General features: G+C 47.9%; 1 protein-coding gene across 11 annotated transcripts in view; it reads left to right on the forward strand.

Moving 5' to 3' along the window:
* ITSN1 (intersectin 1) overlaps positions 1–16,487 on the forward strand; it is a 351,280-nt gene that overhangs the window by 311,934 nt on the left and 22,859 nt on the right. For all 11 annotated transcript variants that reach the window (XM_063956498.1, XM_063956491.1, XM_063956499.1 and 8 more), the window contains 9 exons: positions 1–122; positions 1,668–1,774; positions 8,430–8,613; positions 8,790–8,888; positions 13,612–13,779; positions 14,314–14,526; positions 15,537–15,658; positions 16,077–16,159; positions 16,369–16,452. In XM_063956498.1, the coding sequence (XP_063812568.1) occupies positions 1–122; positions 1,668–1,774; positions 8,430–8,613; positions 8,790–8,888; positions 13,612–13,779; positions 14,314–14,526; positions 15,537–15,658; positions 16,077–16,159; positions 16,369–16,452 (1,182 nt within the window). The remainder of the gene's footprint in view (positions 123–1,667; positions 1,775–8,429; positions 8,614–8,789; positions 8,889–13,611; positions 13,780–14,313; positions 14,527–15,536; positions 15,659–16,076; positions 16,160–16,368; positions 16,453–16,487) is intronic.

Genomic DNA, 16,487 nt, shown 5'->3' on the forward strand with positions numbered 1-16,487 from the left:
GGTGTGCGGATTTACATCTCCTGGATATGCTGAGTCCAATAGAAAGAAAGAGGCAGGGCTACATTCATGAGCTGTTGGTGACGGAGGAAAATTATGTGAATGACCTTCAGCTGGTTACGGAGGTAAGTTGAACAGTCTGCAGTAGTTGCAGCTTTCTGAGTTCTGTTCTGTATGTAAAACTCAGGGCCACATCATGATTCCCATTGCAGTACCTTTCGTCTTCCTTAGGCCATGCTTAGACGGCTTGTGGCTCGCCAGGCATTGTGGAACAGCCGGCCCAGTGCATGCCTGGCTGGGGAGAATGATGAGGCTTGTAGTTCCACATCTTCCGAAGAGCCCCAGCTTGCCTACTCATGGTTTAGGTCATCATAAATAGGACTTTTCTAGTCTTTAATGTGGAATCCAAAAATGTGTATAAAAATGTCTTTGCAATGAAAATATAATTTCACACCATATGCTATTAAAAAGTTCCTATTTAGGATGTGTATTCTATAAGCATGAATTGTTACTGTGGAGTTATGCGGGCCATTCATATGGCACCGATATCCCTTTCTGCTGATCCGATTCACTGATTATCGGCATTGATTATTGACATCGAAGATCGGCGATCCATCTGGAAAATTAAGCATATTAAAATTTCCTGACTATCAAATCCCAGCTATTTTTTGGCTGGAATCGGCAAATCGGCAAATCGGGGAAGTCACCAGCAGAATGGGAAATTGCGTCAATAAGTGGCAGATACATGGGCCCCATTCTAACAAAAGCTTGCCGTAATCTTCCTTTTTCTTTTTTTTATTTATATATTCCTTTTTGTTTAAGGTAATGGAATTTAAATAACTGGTGTTTTACAGTTTAGCTTTCTAGAACATTGATTACAAAAAAAGAGCATCTTATGTTTTCTCTCCTAGACTCTGTATTTGCCAGGTGGTGTGTGTCCATACATATGTTGTGGCAGCAGTCTATATGTATATGGGCTAATTTAGTGTCCATATTTTTACTTGGGCCTTAGGACGTTTCAAACTCTAAATGAGTCTTGACCATTCCTAAACATTGTTCGTACTACAGAAGCCAATACAGATACGACCTTGAAGATTAAAGTCTCTTCAAGTGCCCTATGCTCGTGTCTTACTTTTAGTATAGTATATCACCATAAATGTTATAAACTGCCCCCTCCTAAAATGTCAGACTGGAGTCCAGCAGCCCCTACCACATGGTAACTACTGCCGGGGACTGAAGAGATCCACATTGAGCTCTAGTAATTGGATTATTGGTTATCCATAACCTGAGATGTAAAGGCTTTAGATGGGGGGTAGTGTATTACAGTTATGGGAAATACTACACTGAATTTTAGAGAATGAACACCATGAAATCCACTGTCCTACGGATGGAGGCAGCCATTTTGTGTGCTCAATCATCATTCATCAGAAAGCAGCTTCTCGGTGTCAGTGATGTCACTCCTTCCTGGGAATCTGATAGGCTGCATTATAGTGAACACTGGTTTACTGCACAAGATGGCTGCCTTCACAGTGTAAGTGAGGGATGCACTTTAACACATCAGCTAGAGCAATTTCTTTTTGTTTAATCTGTACATCTCTAACCTAAGAGGGGATTGCAGACATCTATACTCTTCTTGCTATTAACCGTGATGATATCTGCTTGTCCCCCAGACATTTCAGAAGCCTCTGCTGGAATCTGAGCTTCTGACGGAGAAAGAATTGGCAATGATATTTGTCAACTGGAAGGAGCTGATCATGTGCAATATTAAACTACTCAAGTAAGGGGGGGTTCTTGTCTCTTAATGGCGTTCGTGGCCCTGTCCAAAAAGAGGGAATTATTTTTGACCTTTAAATGGATTCTGCTAGCTACAGTATTTCCTCTAAATGTGGTGGGTAGTTAATATGAGATTAAGATAACTGAGTTTAAGGCAGATGTATTAAGCCTGGAGAAGTAATAAAGCAGTGATAACGCACCAGCCAATCGGCTCCAATATGTAAATTGACAGTTATGAGCTGATTGGCTGGTGCGTTATCACTTTCCACTTATAACTTCTTTATCACTTCTCCAGGCTTAATACATCTGCCCCTTTGTCCACTTTGTTGTTAGGCAGTGGTCTCATAGTTGGCCACGTGAACGCCACAGATGGTCATCTGCTAGACACAGAACAAACACAGCTGAAACATATGCAGAATGTATTGTATATACTACATCAGCTCAGCACATGCAGTATAATTGCCATCAGTAAAGGGGGTATATGTCACATACGGCATATGTAATCCTATGGGTGTCACATTGGGCTGTGTACACAAGTCTTACATTGTCTCCTAATCCTGAATATGACTCTTTAACTTTAACTTTTCTGCTGCGGGGTACACTGGGCTCCACAAGGATAGACATTGGGGTGTAGAGTAGGATCTGGATCCGAGGCACCAACAGGCTCAAAAACTTTGACTGTTCCCAAGATGCATAGCGCCGCCTCCTCTATAACCCCGCCTCCCTGCACAGGAGCTCAGTTTTGTAGTTGGTGTTGCAGTAGCAGACACATAACAGAGGGGCTGCTCCAGGCAGCCCTAAGAAGAGCTTTTTATGAAGAAAAGTGAAGACTTCAAGGGCTGCAGCAGTGTGTAGATGTCAGGAGACATTCACTGCTGCAGCTCCATCTCTCCCCAGCGGCGCTATACACTCCCGCGCCCTGGTTGCCGGGTAACTACAGCGGGAGGCTCCGATTTTCTTCTGGTCAGGCACACACGACTGGGGCTCTCCGGGATCGCGTGGCCGCGCTTCAGGAGGTGGTGAGTGGGACCCGCTCGCGGGACCCGTGCTGTATTGCGATCCAGCGCGGCCGGTGGTGGACACTGTGGCAGTACAGGCGATCCCACTAGATCACCAGGGCATGGGTGCAGGTCAGGTTTTCTTTCTAAACCTTTTTATTTGTAGCCCGCAGTACCAGGTGGTTTTACCAGCAGAGGGGATAAGGCTTAGACCTGGAGCCCCTCCCCCAGCCCCAGGGCGCCATTTCCAGTAAATGTTCCCGCCCTGGAGCTGCATATCTGTCTCTCCCTCACTCCCAGTCAGTGTTTGGGCGCCATTTCTCTCAGCTACACTTACTGGGACTGCTTGGGCAAATGCTTCTTTGTAAAGCCGCCTGGTTGTCAGCGCTGTGACTTTACAAGACACTTAAGTTTTCTACATGTCATTTAGACAGTGATAGTTAAGAGAGTGCATTTAGTCAGGGTTCTCTGGTACAAGTACTCTGTGATATACATCCAGTTCTTACTGTGCAATGTTATATCTATTGACTACATAGCTATATATATAAGCTAGTCCAGTGCAGTATAATTGTTGGTAATAACCTCTGCATTGTATAACTGTGACTATTTGTGTGTGCATTAGCTTGCTGGGTGATTTTCATTTCGTGTCTCTCACTCAACTTGCTATCCCTATATTCTATAACCTGAGGGGGCTTGGTGCGTCAGGTTTATAATACTGTAATATAGGATATTCACAAGACATACTCTAATTGTATTTTTCTCTGTGATTTTAGTCACCATATCTCTTCTATATCCCTGCTTGTGCTGACTACACTGCGCAGGGGTTTGGGCAAGAGGTATTGTCCTGCTGACAATTGTACTGTGTTATCTGATATTGCAAGTTATATCATGTCTGCTTCTGAGGGTAACGGTTCTGGGGCTGAACACACTACCGGTGTCACAGATCCCTATGAGGAGAATATAGCAGCTGCGGGCTCTGGTTCTGGGGGCTCCTTGCCCCCCAGTGGGACTGTGGCAACGAGGGTCCATAAAGACCCGCCGTGGGCTACTTTCTCCACACTTCTGAATACGCTAGTTACTAAACTAATGCCCCCTATGGGACCCCCTATGCCGGTTCAACCATATGTGGTCCCCGCGGCTAACCCGCCGTGGGCAGATAACTTGTCTGCTCAATTGAAGAAATTGAACCAGTTCTTGACTACTAAAAAGTCTGACTCTCGCTCGCCTAAGACCAAGTGGTCCTCTAAGCGAGCTCTTTCCTCCTCACAATCCACTGCCGTCACTGACACCTCGTCTGATGAAGATGGCGCTTACACTGACCCCACAGATTCTGACACAGATACTGCTGATGGGGAGGGTAGTTCACATGTGGATGTTCCTGATCTTTTGGAGGCTATTAAGTTGATTCTACAGATTACGGATGATCCCGAGCCATCCGTCCCTCCTAAGAAGCCAGATAGGTTCAAGCGTCAGAAGGTGGTTAAACAAGTTTTACCTCATTCTGATTACCTGGTGGATATACGTCAGGAATCCTGGGAAAATCCAGGTTAGAAGTTTGTGCCTCAAAAGAAGATGCTGGCTCGCTATCCCCTCGTGCCAGAGCTGTCTAAAAATTTGGAAACGCCTCCTCCAGTGGACTCTCATGTGGCTAGGATGGTGGTTACCTCAGCTCTACCGGTCACTACCGTCACGTCTCTGAAAGAGCCTATGGATAAACGTGTGGAGGGTTGTCTGAAAGCGATTTACACTCTCACGGGTGCTGCACAAAGGCCCACTATTGCAGCAACATGGGCTGCAGAGGCTATTGAAGCATGGGCCCTAGAGTTGGAAGCTGAAATCTCTCTTCTGACCATGCTAGACAATGCTTGTCATATATTGTCACAACTTCTCACTATATTATAGAGGCGGCTTCTGATGCCGGTATCCTAGTAGCCAAGGCCTCTACTACGTCAGTCCTGGTTTGCCGGATATTGTGGCTGAGATCCTGATCCGTGGATCTGGATTCTAGAAAAACCCTGGAGGTACTCCCTTTCAAGGGAGATATTCTGTTTGGGGAGGACTTAAATAAGATAGTGGCTGATTTGGCTACTGCCAAAACTGCCTGTCTGCCAAGTACCGCTCCTTCTGTGTCGGAGGCTAAAGGTACGTCCTTTCGTCCCTTTCGTCCTTCAGGTAAAGCAAAAGGTCAGGCGTACCACAAGCAGGCCCGCACTTCCAAAGCCCAAAAGAGCTTGGGTTGCCCGTCAGCCAGCTTCCAAGATCGATAAGCCTGCCGCATGACGGGGCGGGCCTCCCCCTGGGGGACCCCAGGGTGGGGGGCCAGCTTCTAGGGTATACCCAGGAATGGTTGAAGACCACTTCAGATGCCTGGGTACGGGAAGTCGTCACTCGAGGTTACGCCATAGCCTTCAAAAATCGTCCCCCCTCATCGATTTTGCCTGACAGACGTCCCTTTGGACCAGACAAAGGCAAGAACTCTACATTCTGTGGTACAGACCCTCCTGGACACAGGAGTGGTAGTACAGGTGCCTCTTGCTCAGAGAGGCCGGGGGTACTATTCTCTGCTATTTCTAGTCCCGAAACCGAATGGGTCCTCCCGGCCCATTCTCAACCTCAAGGCATCGAACAAGTTTGTGAAAGTCTCCAAGTTCCGTATGGAAACCCTTCGCTCTATCGTTCTGGCCTTGGAACCTGGGGATTATATGGTCTCCCTGGATATACAGGATGCTTACCTGCACATTCCTATAGCAGTGTCGCATCAGCAATACCTGAGGTTTGCGATTGGCAACCTCCATTACCAGTTTCGGGCATTACCTTTTGATTTAACCACGGCTCCGCGAGTCTTCACCGAAGTTATGGCGGTGATGACGGTGGTACTCTGCCGTCAAGGGGTCCGGATCCTACCGTATCTGGACGACTTGTTGATCCTGGCAAATTCCCCAGAACTTCTCCTACGTACCTAGATCTGACTGTCCGGTTTCTGCAAGCCCACAGGTGGCTCATCAACTGGAAGAAATCCTCTCTGGTCCCTGCTCAGAGCATGGTGCACCTGGGAGCGCTATTGGACACTCACAACCAGCGGTTGTTCTTGTCTCAGGAGAAAGTCTTGAAGCTTCAGGACAGGATTCGTTGCTTCCTCTCTCGTCAGCAAGTGTCGATACATTCGGCGATGCAGGTGCTGGGCCTCATGGTGTCAGCATTCGACATGGTGGAGTATGCTCAATTCCATTCTCGCCCCCTCCAGAGGCTGATTCTGGCCAAGCGGGATGGCTTGCCTCATCGGATCAGGTCTCAAATGATCTCATTGACTCCGGAGGTACGTCTGTCGCTGTACTGGTGGCTCCAGGACCAACGATTGTGCAGGGGCCGTCCCTTCTGGATATCCGACTGGGTCCTGTTGATGAGAGATGCCAGTCTAAGGGGTTGGGGCGCTGTGCTGGAGCAACACTCCCTTCAGGGTCGGTGAACCAAGGAGGAGTCTTTCCTCCCGATCAACATTCTGGAATTGCGGGCGGTCTTCAACTCATTGAACCTGGCCCAGCATTTAATTCAGAACCGTCCTGTTCAAGTGCAGTCGGACAACGCCACCACAGTGGCTTACGTAAATCATCAAGGCGGCACTCTAAGCTGTCTGGCAATGAAGGAAGTCTCACGGATTCTACATTGGGCAGAACGCCATCTACCGGCCATATCGGCAATATTCATTCCGGGAGTCCTGAATTGGGAAGCGGACTTTCTCAGTCGTCAGGACGTACATGCTGGCGAGTGGGGCCTCCATCCAAAAGTGTTTCAACTCCTAGTGGAAAGGTGGGGTCTTCCAGACGTGGATCTGATGGCGTCTCGACACAACCACAAAGTTCCGGTCTTCGGAGCAAGGACAAGGGATCCTCAAGCCGCATTCGTGGATGCGCTGACGGTGCCGTGGAGGTTTCGGCTGCCGTACGTGTTCCCTCCGGTGTCACTTCTGCCCACGGTAATTCGGAAGTTCAAGCAGGAAAGAGGAATTCTGCTTCTCATAGCTCCAGCGTGGCCCACGGCACTGGTTCTCAGACCTGCAGGGCCTCTCGTCAGAGCGTCCAATTCTACTTCCACAACGCCCAGACCTCCTCATTCAGGGCCCCTGTGTCTACCAGGACCTAGCCCGGCTGTCTTTGACGGCGTGGCTCTTGAAGCTTCCATCTTGAGGGCTAAAGGGTTTTCTGAGGCGGTCATTCAAACTATGTTGCGGGCCCGGAAACCGGTTTCTGCTCGGATTTACCATAGGGTCTGGCATTCTTACTTTGTTTGGTGTGCATCTAACAGTTATGACGCTTCCAAGTTTAGTACAACCAAGTTGTTGGTTTTTCTTCAGCAGGGCCTGGACTTAAGTCTGCGTCTGGCCTCCGTCAAGGTTCAAATTTCTGCCTTGTCGGTGTGGTTTCAGAGAAAAATTGCGACCTTACCTGATGTGCATACCTTTACTCAGGGTGTGTTGCGTATCCAACCTCCCTATGTCCCGCCTGTGGCTCCTTGGGACTTGTCGGTGGTTTTGGAGGCATTACAAGAGTCTCCGTTTGAACCTCTTGGTTCAGCTGATCTTAAGTGATTTTCCCTTAAGTTGGTGTTTCTGCTGGCTATTGTCTCAGCTAGAAGAGTGTCGGATTTGGGTGCCTTGTCTTGTAGTTTCCCATATCTGATATTTCACCGTGACCGGGCGGTTCTTAGGACTCGTCCCGGATATTTACCTAAGGTGGTTTCTTCGTTCCACCTTAATCAGGAGATTGTGGTTCTGGCACTTGTTTCTCCTGATCTGTCTCCCAAAGAGCAGTCTTTGGATGTGGCTCTCCGTATCTATGTGAAGAGAACTGCTTCTATTAGGAAATCTGATTCTCTCTTTGTTCTGTTTGGGTTTCACAAACGGTGCTGGCCTGCTCACAAGCGGACTTTGGCCAGGTGGATTAGAATGGTTATTGCACATGCTTATGTGAAGGCTGGTCTGTCAGCTCCTGCTCACATTACGGCCCATTCTACTCGGTCCGTTGGACCTTCTTGGGCGGCCCGCCGTGGTGCGACCCTTGAACAATTGTGCAAGGCGGGTACGTGGTCCTCAGTGAACACGTTCATAAGGTTCTATGCCTTCTATACTGCCGCTTCCCAGGATGCTTCCTTTGGACGCCGGGTTCTTGTGCCCGCTACAGTGCGTCCCCTCCCATAAGGAACTGCTTTAGGACATCCCCAATGTCTATCCTTGTGGAGCCCAGTGTACCCCGCAGCAGAAAATGAGTTTTATGGTAAGAACTTACCTTTGTTAAAACTCTTTCTGCAAGGTACACTGGGCTCCACATGGCACCCACCCTGACGCACTTAGCTTCTTTGGGTTGGTATGGCATTAGCCGCTGACACTTCTCCTGTCGTGAGAATGTGGTGTATGTGTCTCTTTTCCTGCTACTGCATTGGGCTGGTTAACTAAAAACTGAGCTCCTGTGCTGGGAGGCGGGGTGATATAGGAGGCGGCGCTGTGCATTCTGGGAACAGTCAAAGTTTTTGAGCCTGTTGGTGCCTCGGATCAAGATCCTACTCTACACCCCAATGTCTATCCTTGTGGAGCCCAGTGTACCTCGCAGAAAAAGTTTTAACAAAGGTAAGTTCTTACCATAAAACTCGTTTTTTTTTTCTCTTTAGGGCTTTGCGTGTCCGTAAAAAGATGTCTGGTGAAAAGATGCCGGTTAAGATGATCGGCGACATATTGACAGCTCAGTTGCCGCACATGCAACCGTACATTCGCTTCTGTAGCTGCCAGCTCAACGGCGCCGCCCTCATTCAGCAAAAAACCGATGAAGTGCCCGAGTTCAAGGAGTTTGTCAAAGTACGTTCTGTAGATCCAACTACATGAGGAGATCTTACTAATATACTGGCTCCAGAACGATCTGCGTTCTACTAAGAACAACTGAGAGTTTTATTTAACAGAATAAATTTATTATATTACGTTAGCGATTTATAGAAGTGATCAGAAACAGATCCTCTATTTTCCTGTCTCCCCAGAGGTTAGCGATGGATCCTCGATGTAAGGGAATGCCGCTTTCCAGTTTCATTCTTAAACCTATGCAGAGGGTAACAAGATATCCCCTTATCATCAAAAATGTACGTAATCTGCTGCATGATATGTTTGACCTGTGTATATCATCCTTGTTATTACAGATGTGTCCTCATTCATCCGGAGTTTCTGCGCCATACGGTGTGAAACGCGTAGTACGGGTTGGATGCTGGTGACGGATAGCTTGTTTTAGACATTAGCATCTTATTCACACCACAGCCATATACCCAACAGACTTGCACTGTACTGGGGATGTAGTATTTGCACTTTTCTCACAGTTGTGGCAGGATATACTGTGTGGCGGCACAGTCAGATCCCTCCCTGGTCTCTTGCCTTTTTCTCAGTTTAGTGTTTTTTTTACATGGCTATAGCACACAGATCCACTAATGGTATATACAGTGGGGATTGAAAGTTTGGGCACCCCAGGCAAAAATTCATTTTAATGTGCAAAAAGAAGCCAAGGAAAGATGGAAAAATCTCCAAAAGGCATCAAATTACAGATTAGACATTCTTATAACATGTCAAAAAAAGTTTGATTTTATTTCCATCATTTACACTTTCAAAAGGAACAGAAAACAAAAAATGGCGTCTGCAAAAGTTTGGGCACCCTGCAGAGTTAATACCTTGTACTGCCCCCTTTGGCAAGTATCACAGCTTGTAAACGCTTTTTGTAGCCAGCCAAGAGTCTTCCAATTCTTGTTTGAGGTATCTTCGCCCATTCTTCCTTACAAAAGTCTTCCAGTTGTTTGAGATTCCTGGGCTGTCTGTGACGCACTGCTCTTTTAAGGTCTATCCATAGATTTTCAATTATGTTGAGTTCAGGAGATTGTGAAGGCCATGGCAAAACCTTCAGTTTACGCCTCTTGATGTAATCCACCATGGATTTTGAGGTGTGTTTAGGATCATTATCCATTTGTAGAAGCCAGCCTCTCTTTAACTTCAGCTTTTTCACAGATGGCATCAAGTTAGCGTCCAAAATTTTCTGGAATCTTATTGAATCAATTTTTCCTATGACTCGTGAAATGTTCTCTGTGCCACTGGCTGCAATACAATCCCAAAGCATGATTGATCCACCCCCATGCTTAACAGTTGGACAGAGGTTCTTTTCATTAAATTCTGTGCCCTTCCTTCTCCAAACGTACCTTTGCTCATTCCGGCCAAAAAGTTCAATTTTAACCTCATCGGTCCACAGATCTTTATTCCAAAATGCTTCAGGCTTGTGTATATGTTAATTTGCAAACTTCAAACGCTGATTTTTGTGGTGAGGACGTAGAAGAGGTTTTCTTCTGATGACTCTTCCATGAAGACCATATTTGTACAAGTATCTCTTTATAGTGGAATAGTGTACCACAACTCCAGTGTCTGCCAGATCTTCCTGGAGGGATCATGCAGTCAAACGTGGATTTTGACTTGCTTTTCTCACAATCCTGCGAGCTGTTCTGTCTGATATTTTTCTTGGTCTTCCAGATCTTGCTTTAACTTCCACTGTTCCTGATGACTGCCATTTCTTAATTACATTCCGAACAGAGGATATGGGCATCTGATAACGCTTTGCTATCTTTTTATAGCCTTCTCCTGCTTTGTGAGCGTCAACTATTCTCAGTTTCAGTGTTCTACACAACTGCTTAGAGGAACCCATGGTGCTGATTGTTGGAGCAGGGTCAGATGAGTCTGGGCTTTTAAAACCTTTGAGATTGACATCACCTGGTCTTTCCAGACGATGATTGAGAACAATCCATGATACTGCCAGGTCTCAGCTGTCCAAAGGGGGCAGTACAAGGTATTAACTCTGCAGGGTGCCCAAACTTTTGCAGACGCCATTTTTGTTTTCTGTTCTTTTGAAAGTGTAAATGATGGAAATAAAATCAAACTTTTTTTGACATGTTATAAGAATGTCTAATCTGTAATTTGATGCCTTTTGGAGATTTTTCCATCTTTCCTTGGCTTCTTTTTGCACATTAAAATGAATTTTTGCCTGGGGTGCCCAAACTTTCAATCCCCACTGTAGTCTGTGCAAACCCTGTGCTTTATTAGCAGTGCAAAAGTTTACAAATAGTAAATTATTGAGCCAAAAAGATGCATGTGTGCAGCGTAGTGTCATTGTCTATGGTGCAATGTAGTGTCATTGTCCATGGTGCGGCGTAGTGTCATTGTCAATGGTGCGGCGTAGTGTCATTGTCAATGGTGCGGCGTAGTGTCATTGTCCATGGTGCGGCGTAGTGTCATTGTCCATGGTGCGGCGTAGTGTCATTTTCCATGGTGCGGCGTAGTGTCATTGTCCATGGTGCGGCGTAGTGTCATTGTCCATGGTGCGGCGTAGTGTCATTGTCCATGGTGCGGCGTAGTGTCATTGTCCATGGTGCGGCGTAGTGTCATTGTCCATGGTGCGGCGTAGTGTCATTGTCCATGGTGCGGCGTAGTGTCACTGTCCATGGTGCAATGTAGTATCATTGTCCATGGTGCGGCGTAGTATCATTGTCCATGATGCGGCGTAGTCTCATTGCCCATGGTGCGCCATAGTATCATTGCCCATGGTGCGGCATAGTGTCATTGTCCATGGTGCACCATGTTGTCATTGTCCATGGTGCGGCATAGTGTCATTGTGCATGGTGTGCCGTATTGTCATTGTCCATGGTGCGCCGTATTGACATTGTCCATGGTGCGCCGTAGTGTCATTGTCCATGGTGCGCCGTAGTGTCATTGTCCATGGTGCGGCGTAGTGTCATTGTCCATGGTGCGGCGTAGTGTCATTGTCCATGGTGCGGCGTAGTATCATTGTCCATGGTGCGGCGTAGTCTCATTGCCCATGGTGCGCCGTAGTATCATTGTCCATGGTGCGGCATAGTGTCATTGTCCATGGTGCGCCATGTTGTCATTGTCCATGGTGCGGCGTAGTGTCATTGTGCATGGTGTGCCGTATTGTCTTTGTCCATGGTGCGGCGTAGTGTCATTGTCTATGGTGCGGCAAAAGGGGGCAAATTTAAGATAAGTGGATGTGGAATATGTATTTAGCAGTTTACGTTCTTTTCTAAAACAATCGTAGACAAAAAGCGTGCGCAATGCTGACAATTATCTAGGGGAAAACAATAAGTGCCCGGGGTCACTTTAAAAAGCCAGACGGTGTAAAAATGTTTATATTGCCTGCTTCATAACAATGTGCCTAATTCAGAGTTGGTCGCAGCAGCAAATTTGTTAGCATTTGGGCAAAACCATGTGCACTGCAGGGGGAGGGGGGGCAGATTTAACATGTGCAGAGAGAGTTAGATTTGGGTGGGGTGTGTTCAAACTGAAATCTAATTTGCAGTGTAAAAATAAAGCAGCCAGTATTTACCCTGTACAGAAACAATATAACCCACCCAAATCTAACTCTCTCTGCTCATGTTACATCTGCCCCCCCCCCCCCTGCAGTGCACATGGTTTTGCTCATCTGCTAACAAGTTTGCTGCTGCAATCAACTCAGAATTACCCCCAATGTTCTTATTTCCATATCCAGGGAAAAGTCATAAAGACAATTTGGGAATCTGTTCTAATGCATGTTTGGATGTGCTCACTGCACAGCAAATGGTGTTTGGTCAATTACAATTACTTGTGACCGATAACCTCTATGGAGAACTTAGTATTAGGTCAGCCTGCTGCATGATTGTCCCTTGTATGGTGCTTGCAGAAATGTCAGTACACACTTAGCCCCAGGAGCGGTCCTTGGTGCGGGCAAGCAGTGCCTGCGCCCGGGGCGCGGCCGCAGGCACCGCCGCCTGCCTGCACCCCGCTCCCTCGGCTGCAGCAGACGCCGTGGGCTGTGTGGGCGTCCACTGCAGCCGGCTCCAGCGACAGACACTAGAGGTCAGTATTGACCTCTAGTGTCTGTTTGGAGCTGCTATGGGAGAGACGTCATGACGTCTCTCCCATAGAGAGAAGCCGGCGGCCAGACGGAGCAGCAGCAGCGATCGGGAAGCAGGAGCGGGGCAGTGGTAAGTATTGTTTTTTTTTTATTTTTTGTGTGTGCACAACTACTGGGGGCAAAGAAACGGGTCACAACTACTGGGGGCGAAGAAAGAGGGGGCACAACTACTGGGGGCAAAGAAAGAGGGGGCACAGCTGCTGGGGGCAAAGAAACGGGGCACATCTGCTGGGGGCAAAGAAAGGGGGCACAACTACTGGGGGCAAAGAAACGGGGCACAACTACTGGGGGCAAAGAAAGAGGGGGCACAACTGCCGGGGGCAAAGCAACAGGGGGCACAACTACTGGGGGTGAAGAAAGAGGGGGCACAACTACTGGGGGCAAAGAAAGAGGGGGCACAGCTGCTGGGGGCAAAGAAACGGGGCACATCTGCTGGGGGAAAAGAAAGGGGGCACAACTACTGGGGGCAAAGAAAGGGGGCACAACTACTGGGGGCAAAGAAAGAGGGGGCACAACTGCCGGTGGCAAAGCAACAGGGGGCACAACTACTGGGGGCAAAGCAACTGGCGGGCATAACTATAGCCACGCCCCTCCCCTATGAGGCCATGCCCCTATTTCTTTTGCGCGCACAAACTGTTTTGCCGTGGGGTGGTGCCAGTTGAAACTTTTGCACTGGGCGCCACAAGGTGTAGAACCGGCCCTGCTTAGCCCACAGGGACAGCTCCCAAATAACTGGTCTTCCTAATTCGGCGTCTCTACCAACCTGGAAGGTGGGGGAAGAGGAGTTGACGTTAAACATTTAATATGTTTCGTCATTTATTATAACTGTTACTGTGCATTAAAGCGTTTTGCCTTTCTTGATTCATATTTAGATTATAGAAAACACCCCGGAGAATCACCCGGATCACAGCCACTTGAAGCACGCTCTGGAGAAGGCGGAGGAGCTCTGCTCCCAGGTGAACGAGGGGGTCCGGGAAAAGGAGAACTCTGACAGGCTGGAGTGGATCCAGGCTCACGTGCAGTGTGAGGGCTTATCCGAGGTACGTTCCTCCAGTGGCCGTTACATAGAGTGGGATGAATGATGAGTTGCAGCCAGGAACGGGTCTGCAGGGGGTAAAGGGTCAGAGTCAGTATAGTTGTGGGTTGTTTCTGACTCTGCAAATATATTACTATGTATTTGTCACAAAGTCACATCGCTCTGTCATGTGTTCCCTAGCATTTACCAAGTTCATAAATAACTGGGCAAAATGAAGGTAAAGCATAAGGGAGGGTCTCCATCGCACGTCAGGGTGAATAGAACCTAAATATCTATGTACATCAGTTGCTATAGACCACCTGGATCTGTCACACCCAACTGGACATTAGGGGTCCTCTCCCTATAGTAGTGGCAGGCAACTGGGCGGCTCTGCAGGTGTTGTGGAACTATCAGTCCCAGCATGCCCTGTCATGTTCTACAACCACTGATGATTTATATGTCCCATAATAAATATTTTCTGTGCTCTGTCTTCCATCACTAATGGCCTCCTGTTTTCCTGTTTCTTCCCCCCCCCCCCCCCCCCCTCCTCCCCATTCAGCAACTGGTTTTCAACTCTGTGACAAACTGCCTGGGGCCCCGCAAGTTCCTGCACAGCGGGAAACTGTACAAGGCCAAGAGCAACAAGGAGTTATACGGCTTTCTCTTTAACGACTTCCTCCTGCTGACACAGGTCATTAAGCCGCTGGGATCCTCGGGCACTGACAAAGTGTTCAGCCCCAAGTCCAACCTGCAGTACAAAATGTACAAGACGGTGAGTGAGGGCTGAGGGTGGCCAGTGAGGGGACGGCGTTACTGCCTGGTAATAATCCCCAATGTAGATGCCTTTCTGTCATGAGCGAGCATAGTGTATTTCATTATACTTTCATATTACCCCTGGTTGAGTATCACCGCGGTCACCACACACAGCTGCGGTACAGATCAGCCTGCGCTTAGGGCCATACTAGGGGGTTTATTCATGAATCAGTGATAAGAGTGGAGAAGTGAGCCACTGGAGAAGTTGCCCATGGCAACCAATCAGCTTCTCTGTATAATGTTAAAGTATGCAAATTATAAATGTTACTTCAGTGCTGATTGGCTCTTCTCCACTGGCTCACTTCTCCACAGTTTTCACTGCTTCATGAATAGACCCCTTAGAACCAGAGCAGTCACTGGACAGTGTATCGGTGACCAGTACATCAGCCAATACCCGCCAGCAGTTGGGATGCCGATGCCAGAATCCCGGCAGCAATCATGCGGGTTAGGGCCGGGGATGGGGAGGGGGAAGGGGGTGGGGGGGGAGTTGGGTGTATGCGCCGTCCAGGGGGGTTGGGGTTTAGCCTTAGGCTGTGGAAAGGGAGGGTTAGGGTGGAGGGGAACATTCTTACCCTCCCCCTGTCAGGATCGGTATTCTGACTGCCGGCATCCCATACTGAAGCCGTGTCCACCCTCCTATTCCATGTCTCCTCTACTCTGATGGTATACCCTTACCCAACACCTCTGTATCACATGATTTCCGCACACATCTACATGTTATTACAGTCCGTGTTCTAGAAGCGAATTCAATCTCGTAGACTTTTATTCACAGTTCCATACGTTGCATAGGAAAACCCGCAAGTCATGGGGCGAGTAATTACTATGCTGTTGCCAGGGGTTTCCACACAGTTACAACGTCACATCGCCCCGGTCTCGGCTAATTGAATAAACCCTCCTATAGTGCACAGTGGTGTTATCAGGTGAAAGAGACCTCTCTGCGTAACATACCATTCCATGCCGTTCCTGCAGCCTATCTTCCTGAATGAAGTGCTGGTGAAGCTTCCCACAGACCCATCGGGGGACGAGCCCATCTTCCACATCTCTCACATTGACCGGGTGTACACACTTCGTGCGGAGAGTATTAATGAGAGGTGAGCACTGTATGCACATGGGCCGCCGTGTGTAGGAACCGTATACCTTCTGCATTATTTACTGCACTGCACACATAAATACACCCGGGGTGCACACCAGATTGTTCTATGGTATTACTTGTCCTGTCAATACAATGCATTGCCAGCCATGGGTATATGTGGTTATGACTGGATGCTCGGAGATACGATTCAGCGCACACGTTACATACTGATCTTTATTGTTACAACATAACACATTATTTAATGATCTCCCTCACCCCCTTACATCACAGTCCTCGCAAGCAGAACCATAGGGACCTATGCTGGGACCTGATATTCTGTGATGTGCTGCACCTCGCAACCTGGAACTTGGCTGTAAGGGGATCTGCATCTTGCCACAACGTGGATATGTAATAATGTGTGTGTCTCTCCCCTTCAGGACGGCATGGGTGCAGAAAATTAAAGCAGCCTCAGAGTTATACATAGAGACCGAGAAGAAGAAGAGGGAGAAAGCGTATCTGGGTAAATCTATTACATTTATTACTCCTATATACATAGATACTGGGGTTATGTTTCCGGTAAGCTCTGCCGATTCCACTAGCTGTGCCCTGTGGCTTTATCTTAAGCAGCTGTAAATGGATGACGTGACTTTTATGGAGATAATATCTTTATGTCCATACCATTGTTATTACCCATGTATGGGAATCAGAATGTTTCTTCTTGTTTAACAGTTCGCTCTCAAAGGGCTACAGGCATCGGGCGACTGATGGTGAATATTGTAGAAGGCATCGAATTGAAACCCTGCAGGTCACATGGTAAAGAAATGCTGTACTCCCAAGCGTGAGAGTGT

This window comes from Pseudophryne corroboree, chromosome 2 (assembly GCF_028390025.1).
Source record: "Pseudophryne corroboree isolate aPseCor3 chromosome 2, aPseCor3.hap2, whole genome shotgun sequence".
NCBI classification, from domain to species: Eukaryota; Metazoa; Chordata; class Amphibia; order Anura; family Myobatrachidae; genus Pseudophryne; species Pseudophryne corroboree.